The following is a 19,543-nucleotide window of genomic DNA, read 5'->3' on the forward strand; positions in this document are numbered from 1 at the left end:
AATCGTAGTTCTGAATCTCAAATGCTGCCAGTAGACTTGAATAAAATTGCTTATTTAAAAATAATAGCAGATTATCAAGTTTTTAATGCACTGATCAGGAGAAAACTGGCATCAACTCTTCTACTCTCAATATTCTTTTCACTGTAGAAGGGGCATGTCTTCTTTGCAGGACGCTGTTGTGGTGATTGTTGATTCAGAAGGAAGGTTATCTACTAAACCAGCAGTGGTGTTTGCCGTATCTTGTGTTACCTCAGGCCACCTTGGCTTTGTATGATGGCAGCACAGATTACAATATGAGGGTGGAAGACTCCAGGGTATGTCTCTTTAACGTGAAGCTATTGTTACTGCCAACCTTTTGCATGAAGGACACAAACAAATAAGGGAAACTAGGAAAGAAAAACCCTTATTCCAGACTATTTTTCTCTGTGGTGTGTTCTGTGTGTGGTTTTAAAAGCACCAGCAAGGTTTCATGGCAAAATCTACAAAATATGTCAAAACTGTGTCCATCCTAAGGAGACTTGCACTAAGGCACAAGCTTGTGACCAAATGTGTGCTTCTAGCTAGGCATTCATTTTAATCTCTGGAATACTGTGTAGAAACTAGCTGTGTTTCTTCTCTGTATGTGTATGTATATAAATTTATATATAGATAAACTTGCTCTTTTCCTATGTAATTACATTATGGACTGTTTAATGAGTATTTGAGTTATTAATTCTAGACTGGGTAATTGAAGGTTGACATGCTAACTAGAAATTCAGATTGTCTCTCATATTCTGACTAAACAACAATTTCTGTATGTTTAATGTTTAAAAAGTTTTTTAAAAAACAAAAAATGTTTTTAGCTAGTCACTAGGTTAGTGATTTGCAACTGTAATACACAACAGAAAAGGTTATGTCTTAAACTTCATTACAATAATAAACTGAGCACACACAATCCGTATGTGTATTTCAAGATCCACAGGGACTTGTGACTCTTTGCGTGTAAGCTCACTGCAGGATGAGTTTTAAACTGTGAACACCTTACCTATTGATTAGAACTTCTGTCCAGCACTCGGCATAGCACTTAGGATGAAAGAGATTGCCCAGAGAGGTGATAGAAGCCCCATTCCTGGAAACATTCGGGGCCAGGTTGGATGGGGCTCTCGGGAACCTGATCTAGTTAAAGATGTCCCGGCTCGTTGCAGGGGGGCTGGACTAGATGACCTTCAAAAGTCCCTTCCAAGCAAAATCATTCTTGATTTTATGAAAATATGTATGAAAACTTTATGACAGATGCTTTCTACTCACATGTTCTTGTAGTATTTAGATCCTGATTTTGGAAGAAACCCACTGTTGTCCTTTTTGGAAAGATGTGCGTCACTGGCATTATGTTGGACTTTATAAAAATAAATCTTTAAAAATAGGAATGGTAATTTTTGAGATCAAAGAGTAAGCACCTTTATCAAACAAGATTAGTGGTTCTATAGAAATGCTTGGGAGGGATTTATTCTCTGGGTGTATAATCGTTTAACGATAACCTGCGTTACAAATTCATCAGAAAACGTATGAACTGTTCCTTTGTTTCCAGCATTTCAAAGGCAGCTATATCTCCAGAATCCTCATAAGCCATGAAATTCTGGGTTGATTTATAAACTATAAATTTTCTTTTGAAAACTGATAAATGGCATGTCAAATTATTAGATTAGTAAGTATAACAACAGTTAGGGGTTTCAGTTGCATTTATGAGTTCACTCTTTTCCAGGAATTCATGTGTATGAGCAAGTGAATGGGTTGGATAATCAGCCGGTTCTGGCAAGTTAGATGATCTAGACTTTTCCAGAATGTCATGATTCCTATTTTTAACCAACACATAGTTTTTAGAGTCTGTACATCTTTATGAATTAGGAGATTGATAGGATTAATAGTCCCTCAAGTTTAATCTCTGATACAAAAGAGCAACCCTATTCAGGAAAGCAGCATGTTCATTGCTGTCTCTGGTTGGAGCACCTACGCTTTAAATGCAGTTTAGGAGAGTTATTTTTGAAAGAAGAGTGTATGCTCCATATCCTGTTTTCCAGAAAGCTTTTCTTGCTCATGTTTTCATATATATTATTGTTATGTCATGGTAATACAAAATTCTTCCTACACAAATGCTCAGTGATCATTTTGTCATTAAGAACACGAGAGGTTTCAAGCAAATACCAACAATTGGATTAGAACTGTCTGTTAAGTGTAGATATGAGGCAAATGTTATTCTTCTCTGTTTATAAAAATAAGAATTGTTTCTTCTCCCATTAGATATAAAACAGTTACATGTGTGATGTGTTCCTATATTACTCAAATATCTTACATGCTGAAATTGATTTTTCAACTACAGCTACGTCCAATGTTTATTTTACTGATTTCTTTTAAAAATGTAGCTCCAAAATTGTTAAATGTTTTATTTGGGTTTTGTGTGTTTGTTTTTTTTCCAGACTGATCTTGATTATGTTAACAGTGTTGTTGCAAGCCTGGAAAAAGAGTAAGTTGTAGTTTAAAGGGGGATGTTTTAGCTTACTGGTGGATTTGCTTTTTTTTTTTTCCTAAATTGGGTTGTGATAAGTAATAAAAAGTATTCTGGAAATATGAGATCATGCGTTTTCATTTCTTGGGAGTTTGGACTTCCAGACAAAAAAGTAGTAGATGACAAATTAAGGGGCAGTGATTCAGTCAGTTAAATTGTTAAACAATGAATGGGATTAAATTATTTGCCGCAACAAAAGCAGATGGGATTGGTTTAACATGGATGGAAATCTATGACATCTGTGTTAGGGCCTTGTATTCCATATATTCAAAGGGAACTATAAAAATATAACCAGATTCTGAAAAAAGAAAGGTGAAATAAATGTTTAAAATCTAATTAGAATTCTGTTTATTGGGCAAGAGGCTATACTACTCTGAAGAAGATGCTAAGGAAGACAATACTTTTTTATATATACTATTTTTATTTTATGTGCCATTTTTGAGTGAGTCTTATAATCAGACATAATAACTGCACCACCAGAAAGCAAGCAGGAAGTCTACAGAATTCAGAATCTCTCGTGATTTTAGGGTGTTTCTATTGACAGGTTTTCTACAGAGATCAATTCTGGCTTGGTGGAAGTAATAGCCCCTCCTGCAACCTACTATCCTGATTTGACAAATTTGAAAGAGACATTTGGAGACTCAAAAGAGAGAGTGAGGTTAGTTTATTTCCCCCAGATCTTCTCCCGTCTCCTCCTACACACACGCTTTTGTTGTTTATGAAATGGCAAGTGGGATGTGAATTCTTGAAATGTTTTCTTACTGTAATTCTTGACGGTGTGGGGATGCTAAAAGTGCTCTGTGAATTCCATCTCATTCCTATCTGCATGCCGTTCTATGCATGATGAGAGCCTAATGCTAGGCTTGGGTTAAATTATAGGAGGAGAACCAAGACTTGATAGAGGTTTTTTCTTGTACATAGACTTTTTTTTGTTTACTGCTTTTCTTCCTAAAATACAGTGTAAAGCCCAGTCATTCCTACCATTTAAAATGCACATGTGTTTTTAATGAAAGGTGAGGTAGTTTTCACAAAATCAGATTCAAGTTAAACCAGTTTTATGTTTGTATTAAAGCATAAGGTGAATGTTTGTTCCTTTTTTCTTCACAGAGGATTTCCTGAGGGAACAATGCCAAAAGCAGCTGTCCTAACATTTCACTAATATGCGTCATTCTTCATTATGAGATTTACTTTGCACTGCCAGTGTGTATTGAAATAACTTTTTCTCATAATCCTTAAGCCTTTTAATTTATTTTCAGATGGAGAACAAAACAAAACTTGGATTATTGTTTTCTTATGATGTACGCCCAGAAAAAGGGGGTTTATTACATTCAGGTAAATTTCTCGTCTTTGTTTTGAGACAAGTTTTCAAATGAGTTTCCAGAAGTTATGTTGTTGGACACATCAGAAGGACCTACACAGAACAGAGATAGCTTGATTCTGTAGTTGAAGGAGAGCATTAAGGTTATTGTACACGATGAGGAAGCAATCTGTGGAGGATACTGTCTCTGAAATAGAAAGTAATTTGTCCTGTGTGATTTATTTTATCTTAAGATGCTTAGTAAAACAAGTTAAGGAATGCAGATAGCTTACCTACTGTCTATTTTTTTTCCACCTTGTCCCGCCATCTGAGGTACTGTTGAGTTGCCTAGGCAAAAACCACTAGCATCGTTCTGAGTGGAAATCAAGCTTGAATGCAGTTTTACTTTCCTTTGAAGCCAAGTGCAGCATCACTTTAATATGACTGGGTTTTATGGGTATGTTTTCAAGGTGTTATTAGACTTGTTTTCTTTTTTAAAGAGATTTTCAAGAACACAGTTAAGAAATTCTTCTTAAATTTAATTTAGCTCAGAATTGTTCCTATCATGTCTTGCTGCTTTGAAGTAGAAGCCTTACCTACAGGTATTGCAGATGTAGTGAGTAACTGTGCTTATGAGCTTTATTTTTAAATTTTGGGACTGTGACCTTCGGGTATAATCTAGTTTTCACGAAGCTGTGCTGACTGCTCTCTGAGAGCTATTGGAGACTCTCCTGGAAGCTGCACAGCCAAGGACATTAAACAGTCTTTTTGAAACTGGGCAGTCACACAAATATTAATGCCAGTACAAGAGGGAGAGCACGAAGGCACTGGGAGAAAGGACAGGAGGAGTAGGATCCTTAAGAGAAATGGCCTGCACTTCCTGTGAATTAAAGGGATGATAGCAGCCTGTCTTGGCAGTTCTGCTGCCTGGACTAGATGCTGAGTTTGGACTCTGCACGTGTTCTTCTGTTGGACAGCTAAAGCAAGTGAAGTGAACCCCATCTCTACAGACACCGTGGCTCTTAGGTTCTTGTCTCAGAGGAGAACTTCTAGTGCTGCTAGGTGTGTGAGCACGCAGAGTCACATTGACATACAAATAATTCTTCTCACCAGTTCTACTGGTGATGTCGCTTAGTCTAACATTATTTTATGGATGCTTTATCTCTTAAGAGGGAAGCTAGAAAAGCAGTGTTCTGAAGTAATAAGCTGAGATACGTTTGTGGATTCTTACTACAGAAAGATTCTGGATTAGTTTGCCACAAATAGACAGACTGTGATCCCTACAATAGTTATTCTTGGCTGTAGCATCTAGATTTTATAGCAGTGCTTGTGTTAGAAATAAATGACTACATGGTAGCAATGTATTTCATAGCTGTGTTTTTTCCTAATGCTTTGCTGGTGCTTCTTTTATTTATGTTGATATCACTGCTGTCTTCCTCTAGCTTGAAGATGACATCGTTGTCAAGCAGAATTATTTTAGCACGATAAAAAACTTTGCACTTCAGCTCGCTTCTGAAGATTGGATGATTCTAGAATTTTCTCAGCTGGGTTTCATTGGTAAGAAAACATTCACTTTGTTAGTTTGAAAGAACACATTAATCCTCAGACTCTGTGAGTTAATAGTGATCTGACTTCAAAGCTATCTTCTTTGTACTAGAAATAGAGCAAGAGTTAGAAAATCACTGGCTTCTTTAGGAGCTCTGGTATAGCTCATGGGGCGTTGTTTTTTTCAGTTGTTTCACATACTTTTGTATGTCTGAGGCAAACTCAAACTGTTGGAAGAGAGGGCATTTTTATAACCAAAACCTAATTCATTTATAAACGTACTAACAGTTGAAGTGCAAAGAATGACTCCTTTTGAATTTAGCTGCCATTAAAACAAAAATGCCATTAAAACACAACAGATAGAAATAAATATAAAAAAAATGCATGAAAACTAACTCCACCTAAACCAAGTTCATTGTTGTTTGTGTGAAAATTTCCTGGAATCGGCAGACATCAGTTTATCTTGGTTGCAAAGCCTCTTCCATCTCTACCTCTCTACATCGTCAAGGAGAACTTATGACAGCCTGCTGCTTCTTAGGTGTAGGTAGAGTCTGTCTGTCATTTGCAGTGACCAGCAGTGAGAGAATATAATGCACTCTCTCAGACTGCTGTGGTTTGGCTGCTGGCATGCTGTTGAAATTATTTTATGTTTCTTTGCTCTTACACTGATAGTTTTTCATTGGGAGGTCCTAGACTTAACAGAAAAGCAATGAAAGAGAAGTTTGGAAGGAATTTTACAAATCAAAAGGTTATTTCATTACTGCAGTGATGTGTCATGATCTGTTTAAAAGTGCTAAGCTGGAGATACGTGAGGAAAAATCAAAAGCTAAATCAGGCTGTGGAAATTACTGCATGTAGTCAGCACAAACAATTCCAATGCGAAGGCTGTAAGTTGAGCTCAGAACAGGAAGGAAATCCTACATGCAAAAAATAAAGTGCAGTCCTGAGTCCCGTCATTCTCTTGGAAACTCTTTTTGTTCAGTTGTTTGTATTTTGGATCTACTTTCCAGAGATTAGTTTCATTTTTAACTCAGTGACCCATAATGGCCACACTGAGAACTGACACTGTCGGCACTGTGTGAATGGCAAGTGCTATCCTGCTTCCAGCTCAGCATCAGGTGTGCTGCTGAGGCAATAAAGAGTTCCTTGACTTGCAAGGTGTCAAAGATTCACTGAGTAGAAAGGGAAACAGTAGTTATCTCCGAAACATGCAAAATGTACAGGGTACAAAATGGTACTTCATACATTTACCTGTTAGTCTAACCTACAGGAACAGTGGAGAGGAGGAGAGGAAATGAGCAAAGGGAAGTCTCCCTATCTGTCTGGCCACCACTTAAGCAATTTGCTTGGCTGCCTTGGGCTACCAATGGAGATGCACTGTTGCTGAAATAGTTATGGGACTGGTTTTGTGGCTACAGGGGTGGAAGGAAGAAACAGGAAATGGAGCTGCCAACCATGGAGAAATAAGCGTTTAAATAATTTACTGGAGCTTTTGCTCTAAATAGACTTATTTCTTCTGTTGGGGAGTCCCTTGCAACTCTGTCATTCTGTGACTGCAGAGAATAGTTGAATGCCAATATCTGATTAGGCTTTGTTTCCACTTTTGAAAAATTAGACTCTAGCCCTGACTGAATACACAGTTTGAGTCTTAGCTGCAGTCCTAACTACACGTCAGATGTAAATCCTGTATGAAGTTCCTGGGCTATAGAAGTAGTTCACATTCATTCTACATTTGCTTCATTTAGTAGTACAGTGTACTTGCTTACAAATTGCCGTCTCGTAAGACTGACACGTCGAAATGGATGTAAACCCAACTTAGAGTTCAGGGCATGCACGGTCTATGCCATGCAGTTGTATTTCAGATTGCTTATTGTTTGTGTATTTCACACCCCTTTCTGTTCTCAGTGCTGCTATAGAAGACAGTGTCTAAACCAGAAGGGGTAGGTAGATAGTTCTTAATAGTGAGATTTGGCTTAATCACCTGCACAACTGTTTAAAAATATTTTAAAGTTGTTTTCGTATGCTGTCTATATACTTTTTTCAATGTAGATTCTGAAAACAGTTGTAGTTAAACTTAGTTTTTAGCTCCTGCTGCTTGCATCCCTATTCTTTGTTCCTTCTATCATATTTGCTTGCCTCCTTTTAATTAGGTGATATCAGTAGAATTTCAGATGCATTTAGCTATGGCTACACATCTTAATGTTGCTTTTCTACCTAGAAAACTACATTAGATTTTCCTCTCCCAATTTAGCTACTTATTCTGCTTTTAAGTTTTGAGAGAAGAATTAGTATTCATGAAAGTGAAACTTCGAGTTTTGGGACACATTGACGTGTTATAACCATATATTGCATAGAAATTTTATGCAAGCAATGTAGGTTTGGCTCTTGTCTGCTATCCCTTTATGGATCTTGATGCACGGTGATACTATGATAATTTGGTGATGCAGATAGCTATGCAGAAGAGCAAAAGTAATTGTAACTGGAGATGAGTTTTATGTGTAGACGTCTCGGAAAGCAGAGCACTGAATTGCCTAGATGCTACTGATTTGGAAATAAACTCTAAAAACCAGGTGTGGCTGATTTGCTGTAAGCTATTGGAAACCTTGATCAGATTGCAAGTTTTCTAGGTAAAAATGTTTTTTGTCATAGTGTATTTCTGAGATGAAAATAATTTATGCAAGTACTACCTTGAGGAAGTAGCAAATGCAGCTATTTAGTCTGACAGCAGGATTATAGAATTCTGTCACCTCTATCACAGAGCAAAAGTTGCTTCCTTTGTGCTTTTTTTTTAATACTGAAAGCATAGTCATAAGTGCTGTCAGGTATCTAATAAATAATGTGTGAGATGTGTGCTGTTTCTCTAAGAAGCCCTGTGGCAGAAGATGCATCTTTTCCTGTTCTGCATTCGGGTTTGCCCTGCAGTCTCTGTCAGTGTTCAGGGGCCAGCCCAGGCCTAACCCTTGACACTGACACAGCATGGGAAAAGTCCTGGTAGATTTTTATGAGAAATACTGATTTGTCTTCCAGCTGCCTGTGAGCTGAAGTGTTTTCCAGGGAATCTGCCATACTCTGTGCTGAAGCTATAAAGTCATCTGTCACAAACTTTTAATGGAGCGGCCTGAAATCAGCCTTTTCGTTGCCTGATACAGTTCCTCTGAATCTTACTGTGCCCTGACATTTTAAGGCCTATTGTTCTGATTATTTTAAGTTGTTCTGATTTCAGTTTTGCTCATGCTGTCCACATAGTTTGAGGAAGAGTAGATCAACTCAAATGTTTGATATTTGAGTAACTTCAAAGAGGTTCTGGTTTTAATGCCGGTAATTTCCATATCATTAACAGGGGAAATATTGAAAGACTTTCACTATGGTTAAAATATGTGCTCACAGGTATAAAGTTATTATTGATGTAGACTGAATGCATTTAATGATGCTGATGTGGAAGAATGAGGATGAATGATTTAGATACTTGCAGTTCAGAGAACTGAAGAAAACAAAATTTTTCATTTGTATGAATCTTGTACTCGCCAACAAAATACTGAAAGGGCCAGGATAGTTCACTGAGTATAGCACTTAAATGGACTGAAAATCAGATAGAAGGCTTGGCAGGGTACAATAAATAGCAGAAAACATTCCACAATTTATTTTTTTTTTGTAGTCCTCCCATTTTTATCATTATAGAGGAATAATATGGAGAAAGTCTTCCACATTTTGTAAATCTCTAGAGATTAATGGAGCAAGTTTTTACCTTTGAGTCTTAATTCTTTTGGATTTTGAAGCTTCGTTCCAAGGGTGGGTTGTATGTACCCAGAATCTGAAACTTCTGAAATTTTGTCAGCAGTCTCCTTGACTTATGACTGTTCTCGTGTGGTGTACTAAGTGCATGAGCGTGGTGCAAGATGAGCCGTTGCTTCAAGTCTTTCATGTTGTCTTTGGTTTGAGGCAGTGTGTGCTGACCGCAGTTTTGTGTAGGTCTCTTTGGCTTAATGGTTTTTGCCTGTGTGTTGGGTAAGGCCAGTGGGCAATCTGTAGGCTGGATTTGGGTGACATCTTAGAGGCTCCCTGGCTAAAAGCACTTTCCTCACTGTATGGGAGGCAACAGGACTGCAGGACATTGGAAAACGCTGGTTCTTATTCTTGAGCTATGGCTATGTCCTAGGGAAGCCAGATTTCTGCAGCTACCCTCACTCCGGAGAGGCTAGGCAAAGGCTTGGCCAATTTGGATGCAGAGGGACTGGTGTGTTGGATCTGTGGGGTAGGAGTTGTACTGGGATGCTTTCCATCACAGGGAGTAGCTGTGGGACACTCAGGGGTCCAGAGCTTTGAAGGCCTGTTTTGCCAGGAGCTTCACTGCAGAGGCCTGCTTTTGAGCTGGTGTAAGAAGAATGTTTGGGGGGAGAAAACGAGGACGTTGATCCATGGCAGAACTGCTGTGCTGTGCTGATGGTGTCCTGAGGCAGAAATGACGGATGAGGGCTGCTGTGTTACACTGAAGGGCAAGGAGCTGGGGCAAAGCCGTGCCAAGCTGGCTGTGGAAGGTGTTGACAGCATTTCAGCAAGCAGTGTGTGGATGTCTGTTCCCGGTCACTGAAGGGTTGTCTTCCTTCAGCAGGGTGTTGCCTAGTCTTCTTTGCTTCAGTGATCATGATGAATTCAAGTGAGAAAGCTTTGCCTGCACTATTGAACCCTTCCATGCTGCTGGGCAGTGTAATGTAGAAAGGCCAGCTGGGTCTGAAAATGCTAGTGCAGGTACAGCCAGCTGATGCTTTCCTTGCATATTCTTACTAGCTGTAGTTGGATATATCAGGAGGTTGGTTAGTTGGTTGGTTGGTTTGTTGCTTGGTGGTTTTGCGCTTTTTTTTTTCCCCACCCTGGTAAGTCCTGTGACATCACCATCTTAGCTAGATTGTTCCCCAAGTCAAGTGTGGTTGACTGTGTGGTTGGCAGTAATACGTCAGTCTAGGCCTAGAGGAAAGTGCTTCTGGGCCTAGATAAGTTTGCCAAATGGAAGCAATTAATTTGTTTGTTGATAATCTGTTTCTGTTTTAGGTAAAATTAAGATAAAACAGGGAAAAGAGTAAATTCCTACTCTTAGCTTCACTCTTGTTTTCTACTTATTTACTTGTAGGTAAGGATCCTGTCCCTGAACTTTCAGGTTTTAAGCAAAGTGGTCTGTGAGTGTCTTTGTCACCACAGATGACACCTGAAGACTGCAATCCTTGTGCTCTTCAGAAGATGAGCTAGTCAGAGGAAAAAATGTATAGTGTGATTCTGTTGCTCTGTCCTTGGGTAGAAGAATAAAAGGACTCCAGAGAGTATGACACCAAGATAGCATGTAAATAGTAATGGCATACTAATAAAAAAATCGTAACTTTTTTCTTTTTTTTAAAGGAGAAAGGTTTACAGTTGCTGCTTGTTTAGGAGTTGTCCCTTGTTTAGTTGGAGCTTCAAATTTAGGTTACAGAGTATTTTCAAATGGAGATGCCTTTCTGAGGACCTCATCGCAACAAGCACTTAAAATTGGTGCTGATATTTTTGCTTTATAAACAAGCAAATTAAAGGCTTTTGTAAGGGACAACTCTGTGTTAGTGATGTCAGGTCAGTCAATGTCTTACCACAATTCTTCACCCCACTGTGTGAATGATATGCTTTATGAATATAGCATCATTGCAACAGTTGAAATAATTGCGACTTTACCCACATGCTTCTTCTCTGTTTATTGCCCTGAATCCTGATGTAGCCTCACTCAGACTCCTCCAAATTCATCTCAGGATTCCTAAATAAGTATTAATACGTTGTCTGTATTCTTTGCCGATTTCATAAAGGAATGAGTTTGCATCAGACCTGTTTTCTGGAAAGGATGAGGCCGTTGAGGTGATCTCCTATGTGTCCTCTTTTTGAGAAAATAAAGGATCTTGCAATGTGAGATCATGGTGTTGTCAAAACAAAATCTCTGTATCTAAGAGTGATACCTGGTAGTGTCAGAGCACACATAACAGTGCCCCTGCAACTTTAGTGCTTTCCCTTTATTAGTGATCTGCATGATGGGACTGAGTGCACCCTCAGTCAGTAAGTTGACAGATGACATGAAGTGAGATGGGAGTGGTGATCTCCTTGAGGGAAGAAAGGCTCTATAGAGGAATCTGCACAGGCTGGATCGATGGACTGAGGCCAGCTGTGTGAGGTTCAACAAGGCCAAGCACTTGGGTCACAACAACCGCAGGCAATGCTGCAGGCTTGGGGAAGAGTGACTGGAAAGCTACCTGGCAGAAAAGGATCTGAGGGTGCTAGTGGAACAGCTGGCTGAGCATGAGCCAGCAGAGTGCCCAAGTGGCCAAGAAAACCAACAGCATCCTGGCCTGTATCAGGAATAGTGTGGCCAGCAAGACCAGGGAAGTGATTGTCCCCTTGTACTCAGCACTGATGAGGCCACAACTTGAGTACTGTGTTCAGTTTTGGGCCCCTCACTCCAAGACAGACATTGAGGAGCTGGAGTTTGTTGAAAGAAGGGCAATGAAGCTGGTGAAGGGTCTGGAAAACAAGTCTTGTGAGGAGCGGCTGAGGGAACTGGGGTTGTTCAGCCTGGAGGAAAGGAGGCTGAAGGGAGACCTTATGACTCTGTACAACTACCTGAAAGGAGGTTGTAGTGAGGTAGATGTTGGTCTTTTCTCCCAAGTAAAACGTGATAGGGCAGGAGGAAATGGCCTCACATTGTGCCAGGGCAGGTTTAGATTGCATACGAGGAACAAATTCTTCACTGGAAAGATTGTTAAGCATTGGAAGAGGCTGCCCAGGGAAGTGATTGAGTCACCATCCCTGGAGGTATTTAAAAGAATGTCTAGTGGTGGACTTGGCAGTGCTAGGTTAATGATTGGACTCAACCATCTTAAAGGTCTTTTCCCATCTAAACAATTCTATGAAAAAGAATCGTTGCTGATATATGTAAGCTAACAACTTGGCATTCTATATCCACTCTGAGGTGGATAATGTCCTAGACTCAGTCACATGTTTCAGTAAAGATATTTTCCATCCCTGTTATAACAGGGCTTTGAACTCCTGGCTTTGTTATTGGTTTGGGGGGAAGTTGTTTGTTTATTTGTTTGTTTTTGTTTATTTTGTTTCATGTTGCCCTTCAATAATTTTCTATGTATTACAGACTTTGGTGAGCCTCAAAAGAAAGAAAGGTAACTAAATGTCTGGCTCTGAGTGACAGTCCAAATATACATTCATGGTGGAAATATATGTTCCTAATCACTTAAGACTTAGATAACTTTTTACCTTTTATATAGTACTAGTTCAGAGTAATACTTCAGGTATATCCTTTCTTTTGTTGATATAAATACGAATATTCTCCTAAATGGCTAAGTAAGGTAGACTGCTTATACCATCTTCATTTTCACTCAGCCACCTTCTCAAGTGGAGTGCTACACTGCTGATAGTTTCTAAGATTCATACAAAACGTTATTTCTTATTTGTCGTGCAGATTAGCCTATACAACTCCTTAGGGGCCGTTCCAAAGAATTTTTTCCTCTTGTAGCTGAGGACCAATTCCCATTTTCTAATGAGTATGGGAAGTGTTTTTGCCACCTCGGGGAGGAACCTGTTCTTAATATCTACTTCAGTTTTTTTTTTTTATAAATGTAGAAAGAGAAAATATTAGAACCTCTGCCACTTGTGGAACTTGTTATTTAAAAGCCTGTAAAGGTCTTGTAGACTACATGTGGGGAAAAAAAATGTTCCACATACCGAAGTGCTGTGCCTTAGTGTGTATGGAACTCCAAAGTGTGGACAGGCAGAAGATTTACATAGGAGAAGAACTTGTACTGGCCTCTGTTCCATTTATACATGTACCCCAGGAGCCCATGCCCAAGTCAGCACTGCTCACATCTCAACACTATCTGCAGAACTGAATCCCTTCAGCCACTGTCCTAAGAGGTTCATAGTCGTATAATGTCTTCCTTGCCTCCTCCATTGGAGCCTAGGGAAGTAGAGGCAGACTTCATCTGTGAACCTGATGATGTTTTCTGAATCTGCCCTCCAATCTGGAACTGCCTTTGGGAGTTTAGTTGGCACTCAGTCCCTGCTACAAGAACTTGCTGCTGGTCTGTCTTCAGCCCTGGACTGCCCCGTTCCCAGTTACGTGTTATTCCTGGTAGCAGTGTCTTCATGCAAGGCACCTTTCTTAAGTGCTGCGTTCAGTTTGCCAAAACAGCCCAGCGTGTTGGCCACCTTTCTCTTCAGATACCTGTACTGGCAGTGAAATATATTCAATAACCTTGTAAAAGGTTGCTCATGTTGATAGTAAATAGACTTTCTTCACAACAGTAAGTTTCCTTCTTTTGCCAAGGCCTCCTTTAAGCATTACAGTTTGTGGGATCTGCAAGAATCCTGCCCCACGGTGCCACCCAGAAGTCCAGCTGTGCTTGGCCAAGCAGTCTTGGAAGTCTCAAAGTCATGGAAGGACTTGGTGAAGAAGTTCTGCCATTTTTGTTTGTGGGAGGGACTTAGATTTTCTGTTAGGCAGCTGACTCCTTTGAGTGGCTAGTTGGAAATGCCCTCACTATGAATTTGTTGATGGCCTATGTATTTCAGAAAAACTTTGGTCACTGCTATGTGATGAATTTATACATTTTTTTAAGATATGTTGTCTCTGGTTATGTTCTAGTAGCTTCCTCCTTTCCCTTCGATTTTCTACACAAAAGAATCATAGAATCATAGAATGGCCTAGGCTGAAAGGGACCTTAGAGATCATTTTAATCCAGCCTCCCTGTCGCCAGGGACGCCACGTCTCGACTAGATCAGACAGCACATGGGGACCGAACGGGAAGGATCTAGAGTTGACAGTACATGTTCCATCTATGCTTTTCATACCTGCAAAAATTGAAATTATTTGACTGAGCAGGTAACACTTGCAACAGCTCCTTGTGTCAGATGCTTGAACCTTACACTTGGCATGAATAATAGGTAATAATCTATATCTCTTCCTTCTCTATTTTTGCAGACTTGACAGTTTCTATTATTAAGGAGACTTTGTTGTAGTATACATTGCATATTTTGGTAGCACTAAGATATACATTACAACAAGTTCTTGTTTGAATAGTTGTTTTATTTAGTTTTGCATAGCTGAAATGTAGGGAGCTTTTAACAGCACTGAGATTTGAAGTTTTTCATTGTTAACATTGCTTGTCTTGGCACAAAGTTATCTGTTGTCTCACTGATTTCAAAAGACAATGTTATCTTTAATCTAAAATAACCTAACTTATTCTTAATGTTACCACAGGTAAAATGTTCCAGTCTCCAGATATCACTCTTATTGTAGAGTTCATATTTATGTTTTATAAGGAGAAACCTATTGATTGGCTCCTGGACCATATCCTTTGGGTGAAAGTGTGTAACCCTGAGAAAGATGCTGTAAGTTTGTTTTTATTATAAAGCTTCTAAGGTGTTTTCACAATGGTGTATGGGTTGGTTTTAGTGAGGTGGAGGCTAGAATATTGTGTATTGCAGTTACTAGTCTTTCTTCCTGCCAAGATTTTAATCTCAAAAACAACTGCCTTTAGAGAGGCAGTTTTCAGAGCATTAAAACGGTTTTGGAGATGCATGCAGTATGATGAAAAGCAAAAGTCTAGTTAGTTTCTGTGTGTAACCGTTCTAAAATAAGCTCATTAAGGTGACCCCCACTGAGGCTCTGCAGAGTACCACTGCTTGGATAGCAGTCATACAAAAGGTTCCGAAAGGGGGGTAAACTTTGGATTTTGATCCTTCATTTCTCAAATAGCGCCGTTGCTGAAAGACTGAATAAACAGATTCTGGGCAAGAACCTTGAACAGCATTATATTTGCACAGCAGTCTTAGTAGATTTCTGGAATGAAAACAAGAACAACTGGATAAATAAGTCTGGGTTCTTGTTCAGTCTTCTTTTGGTTCAGGTAGCCTCACATACTTGCAGTAAAAACTCAATAACCTTGTGTTGGTTTTACTAATGTGACTTTCTTTATTTTTTATTTTAAACTCCCTTCTCCCTCCTCCCATTTCAGAAACATTGTGATCGACAGAAATCTAACCTACGGATACGCTTCAGGCCTTCTCTTTTCCAGCATGTTGGCCTCCACTCCTCTCTAGCAGGGAAGATCCAGAAACTCACAGTTAGTAGCTCAAATTTTCCTTCCTTTCCGAAGCAAGCTGACTAAATGAAACCCTTTGTAGCCTTTGAGAAAACAGGCATTTTTTTTTTGTCTGGCATTTTCAAGCATGTTGTATATTGCTCCAGTTGGAATGAAATCTGATTTAAACTGATTATTATCAAGTATAAGAAGTGCTAATCTCAGCTAATTTTTGTGGGGTTTGCTAGGGGTTATTTTTTTATTATTAGTTTTTGTATTTTAATTACATATTCATCTTATTAATTGGTACAAGAACTGATATACCAAAAAATGAGTAATGGATTAATTTTCCATTGTATGAAAATGTTTGTTTTAAGTGTAATCACATGGGAAAAGAACATAATAAAACAGGTTACCTGACCAGCATGATGTTTGTCTTTCTTTCAATTAGGATAAAGACTTCCTGAAACCATTACTGCATAAAATCCACGTGAATCCACCTGCAGAGGTTTCGACATCTTTAAAAGTCTACCAGGGGCATACGTTAGAAAAAACCTACGTAGGGGAAGATTTTTTCTGGGCTGTCACACCAGTTGCTGGGGATTATATTCTATTTAAATTTGACAAGCCAGTCAATGTAGAAAGGTTAGTAATAATTTGCCTTTGGTCTTATATCTAAAGCTGCTTGTTCACCAAGAGCGCTTGAAGATAGAATTTGGGTCTGTCGTAACCTAAAGTGAAGTGACATAGAGGTGTTTGAGCTTCATCTGAAACTATGATCATTGGTATGTTCCCTCCAATTCTTTTACTGCTATAAATTTTGTCTTTCAGTTTTTTTAAAAAAAAACATTTAATCTGGAGCCTTTTGATGAATGCAATTTACAATAGATACTTCTGTAGTGGCAGTTCGTAGGAGAATTTAAAATAAGTCAATTTGATTCTATTTGTATTTGGTTGGTCTGCTTCTAATTACAGAGCAATTGTACAGCATGGTACAGTATGTTGTGCCCTGCAGCTTTGGTCCCTTGATTGTCCAGATCAGAAATCTTGCTGGAGCGTATCACGATGTCCCCAGACCTGAAAGCTGGGAACTCTGAAGGGTAATTTTTTTAGATGTAGCTTTAGGGCTTGAAAAAAGTCACCGTGCTAAGACTCCGAGTTGACCTATTTGAAAAAAATTAGAATTTAACACACAAAAAAGGGAGGATGCCCCATAAATACAAATATCTGTAATTTGTTAGAGGACTACAGGTGACTTCTTTTTAGCTACTGGTCAGAGTAAATAAGGATTAGAGAGTTTGCGCTTTAGAATGTAGTCATTCCTTAGTTTTATTGAGGCTCATTTGCTGCTTTGCTTTTTACTGTTTTGCCAACATAGTAATCCAAGACTTTAAAGTGTTTCTTTAGTGTCTGTTGTAAGTGTTGCTATGTTAGTGGATTCCTTCTTTCTTCACATACCTTATGTATTCTTTTGAGACCATTGCCTATGGACTGGTAGAGCAAAATTTCTTTGGATCAAGTTGAATGGGTGCTTTTTTGTGAAGCAGCCCATTTTACAGTCTTGAACTGAATCCAGTGAGTCAACTTCTGTGCCTTGGTACGTAATCAAAAGCCGAGTCTTCAGCTTGGTTTAGTGCAATGACAAGGATCAGTAGTTTTCTTGTTACTGAGTTGTTCCAAACTACTCTGGCCTATGAAACTCAAGTTTGTCGTTTGAGATGTCAGATTACTTTTTCAGTTGACTGCTATGCTTTGAAAGACTTTTCTGGTTAGCTTGCCAAGATGCTTGTGTTGAGGAATATGACTGCCACACCTTTTTGGATTAAAGGCAGAATCCTTTCTATTCTGTGCCAATAGTTTAAAAATCATATGATTTTCAACTCAGAGCTGTGAATTCATTGATATGTTTTTGATTTTCCTTTTAAAAATTACGAAGTGTCCAGTTTGTGTGCTTCGTTTGGGTGTGGTTTTGGTTTTGGGTTTTTTTTGTTAAGAATTATATACATCTCTGCTGTGAATAGGGTACCTGTAAGCAGCAAATGTGAATCCTGAGTGGGTTAGAAGTCACATGCACAGTAGCAATTTTGGAAAGCAGGACTAGCGAGTGTCATAGGTTAGAACTATTATTTAAAAAATGGCATTCACAGGTTTGAAGAAAATATTATTTGATATGTATTACCTTGATGGTGAGGCAATTGGAGGAATAAGTAGTAATTATCTGTGCAAAAGATGGGAAGACAGCCTTCATTATTGCGCCCTGGAAAACCGTAGCTGCGCCTAAGGTAGTTATGTCTACCTGCTGTGTTAAGAACAGTCCCAGCAGTAGAGGATGATAGGATTTGTTGTTGTTGTTATTTTTATTTTTTAAAGAAATGCATTTTACTTTTAGCAGAAAGGCAGCATCCTCTATTCTGTTACTTCCTCAGAGGAAGTCTAGCAATGAGAAGGATATTACCTGTTCAGACTGAAGTTGAGCATTGTTTGAGCTATCACTCTAAGCCATTTCAAAGTTCATCATGATTTTAGTCTGTGTTGCCACAGTGTCCTCAAAAATGCAGTGTTTTGCCTTTCTGAAGGCAGTGGCTGATGAAGGCTACAGATGTAATTTCAAATTGTTGGAGATTTATTTTTGTTTGTCCGTTGAATATCAGCAGCAGCAGACTATGGTAGGTGAAGTGGAGCAGTGATGTCTCCTTGTATTTCAAGGATGCTTGCTGAGGCAGTTGAAAACACAGAAAGGTTGAAACACAGAAAGGGGAAAATGGACTGAGCATTAAGAAGACTTACCTGGTGGGGAGATATATCTGATTTGGGGAATTAAGAGTGGAAAATATATTTTTAAAGGGATGCAACAGGTTTTTCCTTTTTTGATTTTTCCCTTTTTTTTTTTTAAGTAATAGAAAAGATCTTTGAATTTACAGAAAATTTTGTCTGCCAAGTCAACTTGAGGTGTTAGCTGCTTAATAACTCCCATAATAAATTCTTGATAAACAAGTTTTTTAATGGAAATATTGACCACAACTCTGACTGAATGAATGGAAGTTCTGTTACACTGTGACAGAGCATGAACCAGTTTCCATAGTTTATTTTTCCATTCCAAATGTTCTGCTGAACTAACTTTAAATTTTCTGCTGAGTATAGCAGTTCAGTAATTAGCTTTCATTAAGTCTTTAAATATTGCAGTTTTTTATATTGGTTTTTGAACAGTCAAATAGATGGTGCTTGTCCTAAGCGATGCCTGGAAAGCAGGGATGTGTAAATTGAAATTGTCTAATGCTCATTTTAGTAACAGCTCTTGTACTTAACTTTTGTAGTTTTTTTTAAAGTAAAAGATCTTCAGCCACAACATTGAAGTCCCTTAATAGTAAGCTTGGATCTCGTTCTTATTTTTGTAATAAGAAGAAACATACCTTTCTTTCAGTACCATATCCCAATGACTTTCATCTTAAAAACAAATTGCACATGAGTGTTGAAGGTGTGGTTTGATTTTGGATTCTTGCCTTTTTTTCCCCCCCCTTAAATATGTGGATGGACTGCTTTCGAAATGCTCAAAATGGCCTACATTGTAAAGATAATAAATACTGAATTTCTGTTCCTTTAGGTTGTTATATAATTATCGAAAGCCACTTTGCTATTTTTATACATAGACTGTTGTTGTGAGCACATATTTAATCATTAAAACTGGCAGTTGTATTTAAGAGTTTCTTTATGAAGCACACATTATTGCTACTTTGATACTAGTACTGAATGTAAATTCATTTTCTTCACTATAAATAACACATTCGAGATACTTCTTTACTAGATACTCTTCAGGGATGTCAGTGAGGAATGTTGTACTTAAGCAGCTCATTGGGAAGAGCTTTTGCTTTAGACATTGCTTGCTTTGAGATTTTTTTTATGTAGGAAGCTCTGAAATATTGGTGGATGAATAGTGAATCTTGAACAGAGGTAATAAACCTTGAATGAGATCCTGGAAAAAAAAAAAGCACACCCGAAACCAAAATAAATCACACCCCAGAAAGACGTTCCGCTGGTGCCAGTTATCACAACCATCTGTTT

The 19,543-nt window shown here is 38.6% G+C and overlaps 1 protein-coding gene across 1 annotated transcript in view; it reads left to right on the top strand.

The window, feature by feature from the left end:
• MGAT4A (mannosyl (alpha-1,3-)-glycoprotein beta-1,4-N-acetylglucosaminyltransferase, isozyme A) overlaps nt 1-19,543 on the top strand; it is a 76,173-nt gene that overhangs the window by 41,911 nt on the left and 14,719 nt on the right. The window contains exons 5-11 of the mRNA XM_009867102.1: nt 2,454-2,500; nt 3,087-3,200; nt 3,799-3,874; nt 5,282-5,396; nt 14,662-14,792; nt 15,419-15,526; nt 15,936-16,129. Coding sequence (XP_009865404.1) covers nt 2,454-2,500; nt 3,087-3,200; nt 3,799-3,874; nt 5,282-5,396; nt 14,662-14,792; nt 15,419-15,526; nt 15,936-16,129 — 785 coding nt within the window. The remainder of the gene's footprint in view (nt 1-2,453; nt 2,501-3,086; nt 3,201-3,798; nt 3,875-5,281; nt 5,397-14,661; nt 14,793-15,418; nt 15,527-15,935; nt 16,130-19,543) is intronic.

Source organism: Apaloderma vittatum, unplaced genomic scaffold (genome assembly GCF_000703405.1).
Source record: "Apaloderma vittatum isolate BGI_N311 unplaced genomic scaffold, ASM70340v1 scaffold8863, whole genome shotgun sequence".
Lineage (NCBI taxonomy): Eukaryota > Metazoa > Chordata > Aves > Trogoniformes > Trogonidae > Apaloderma > Apaloderma vittatum.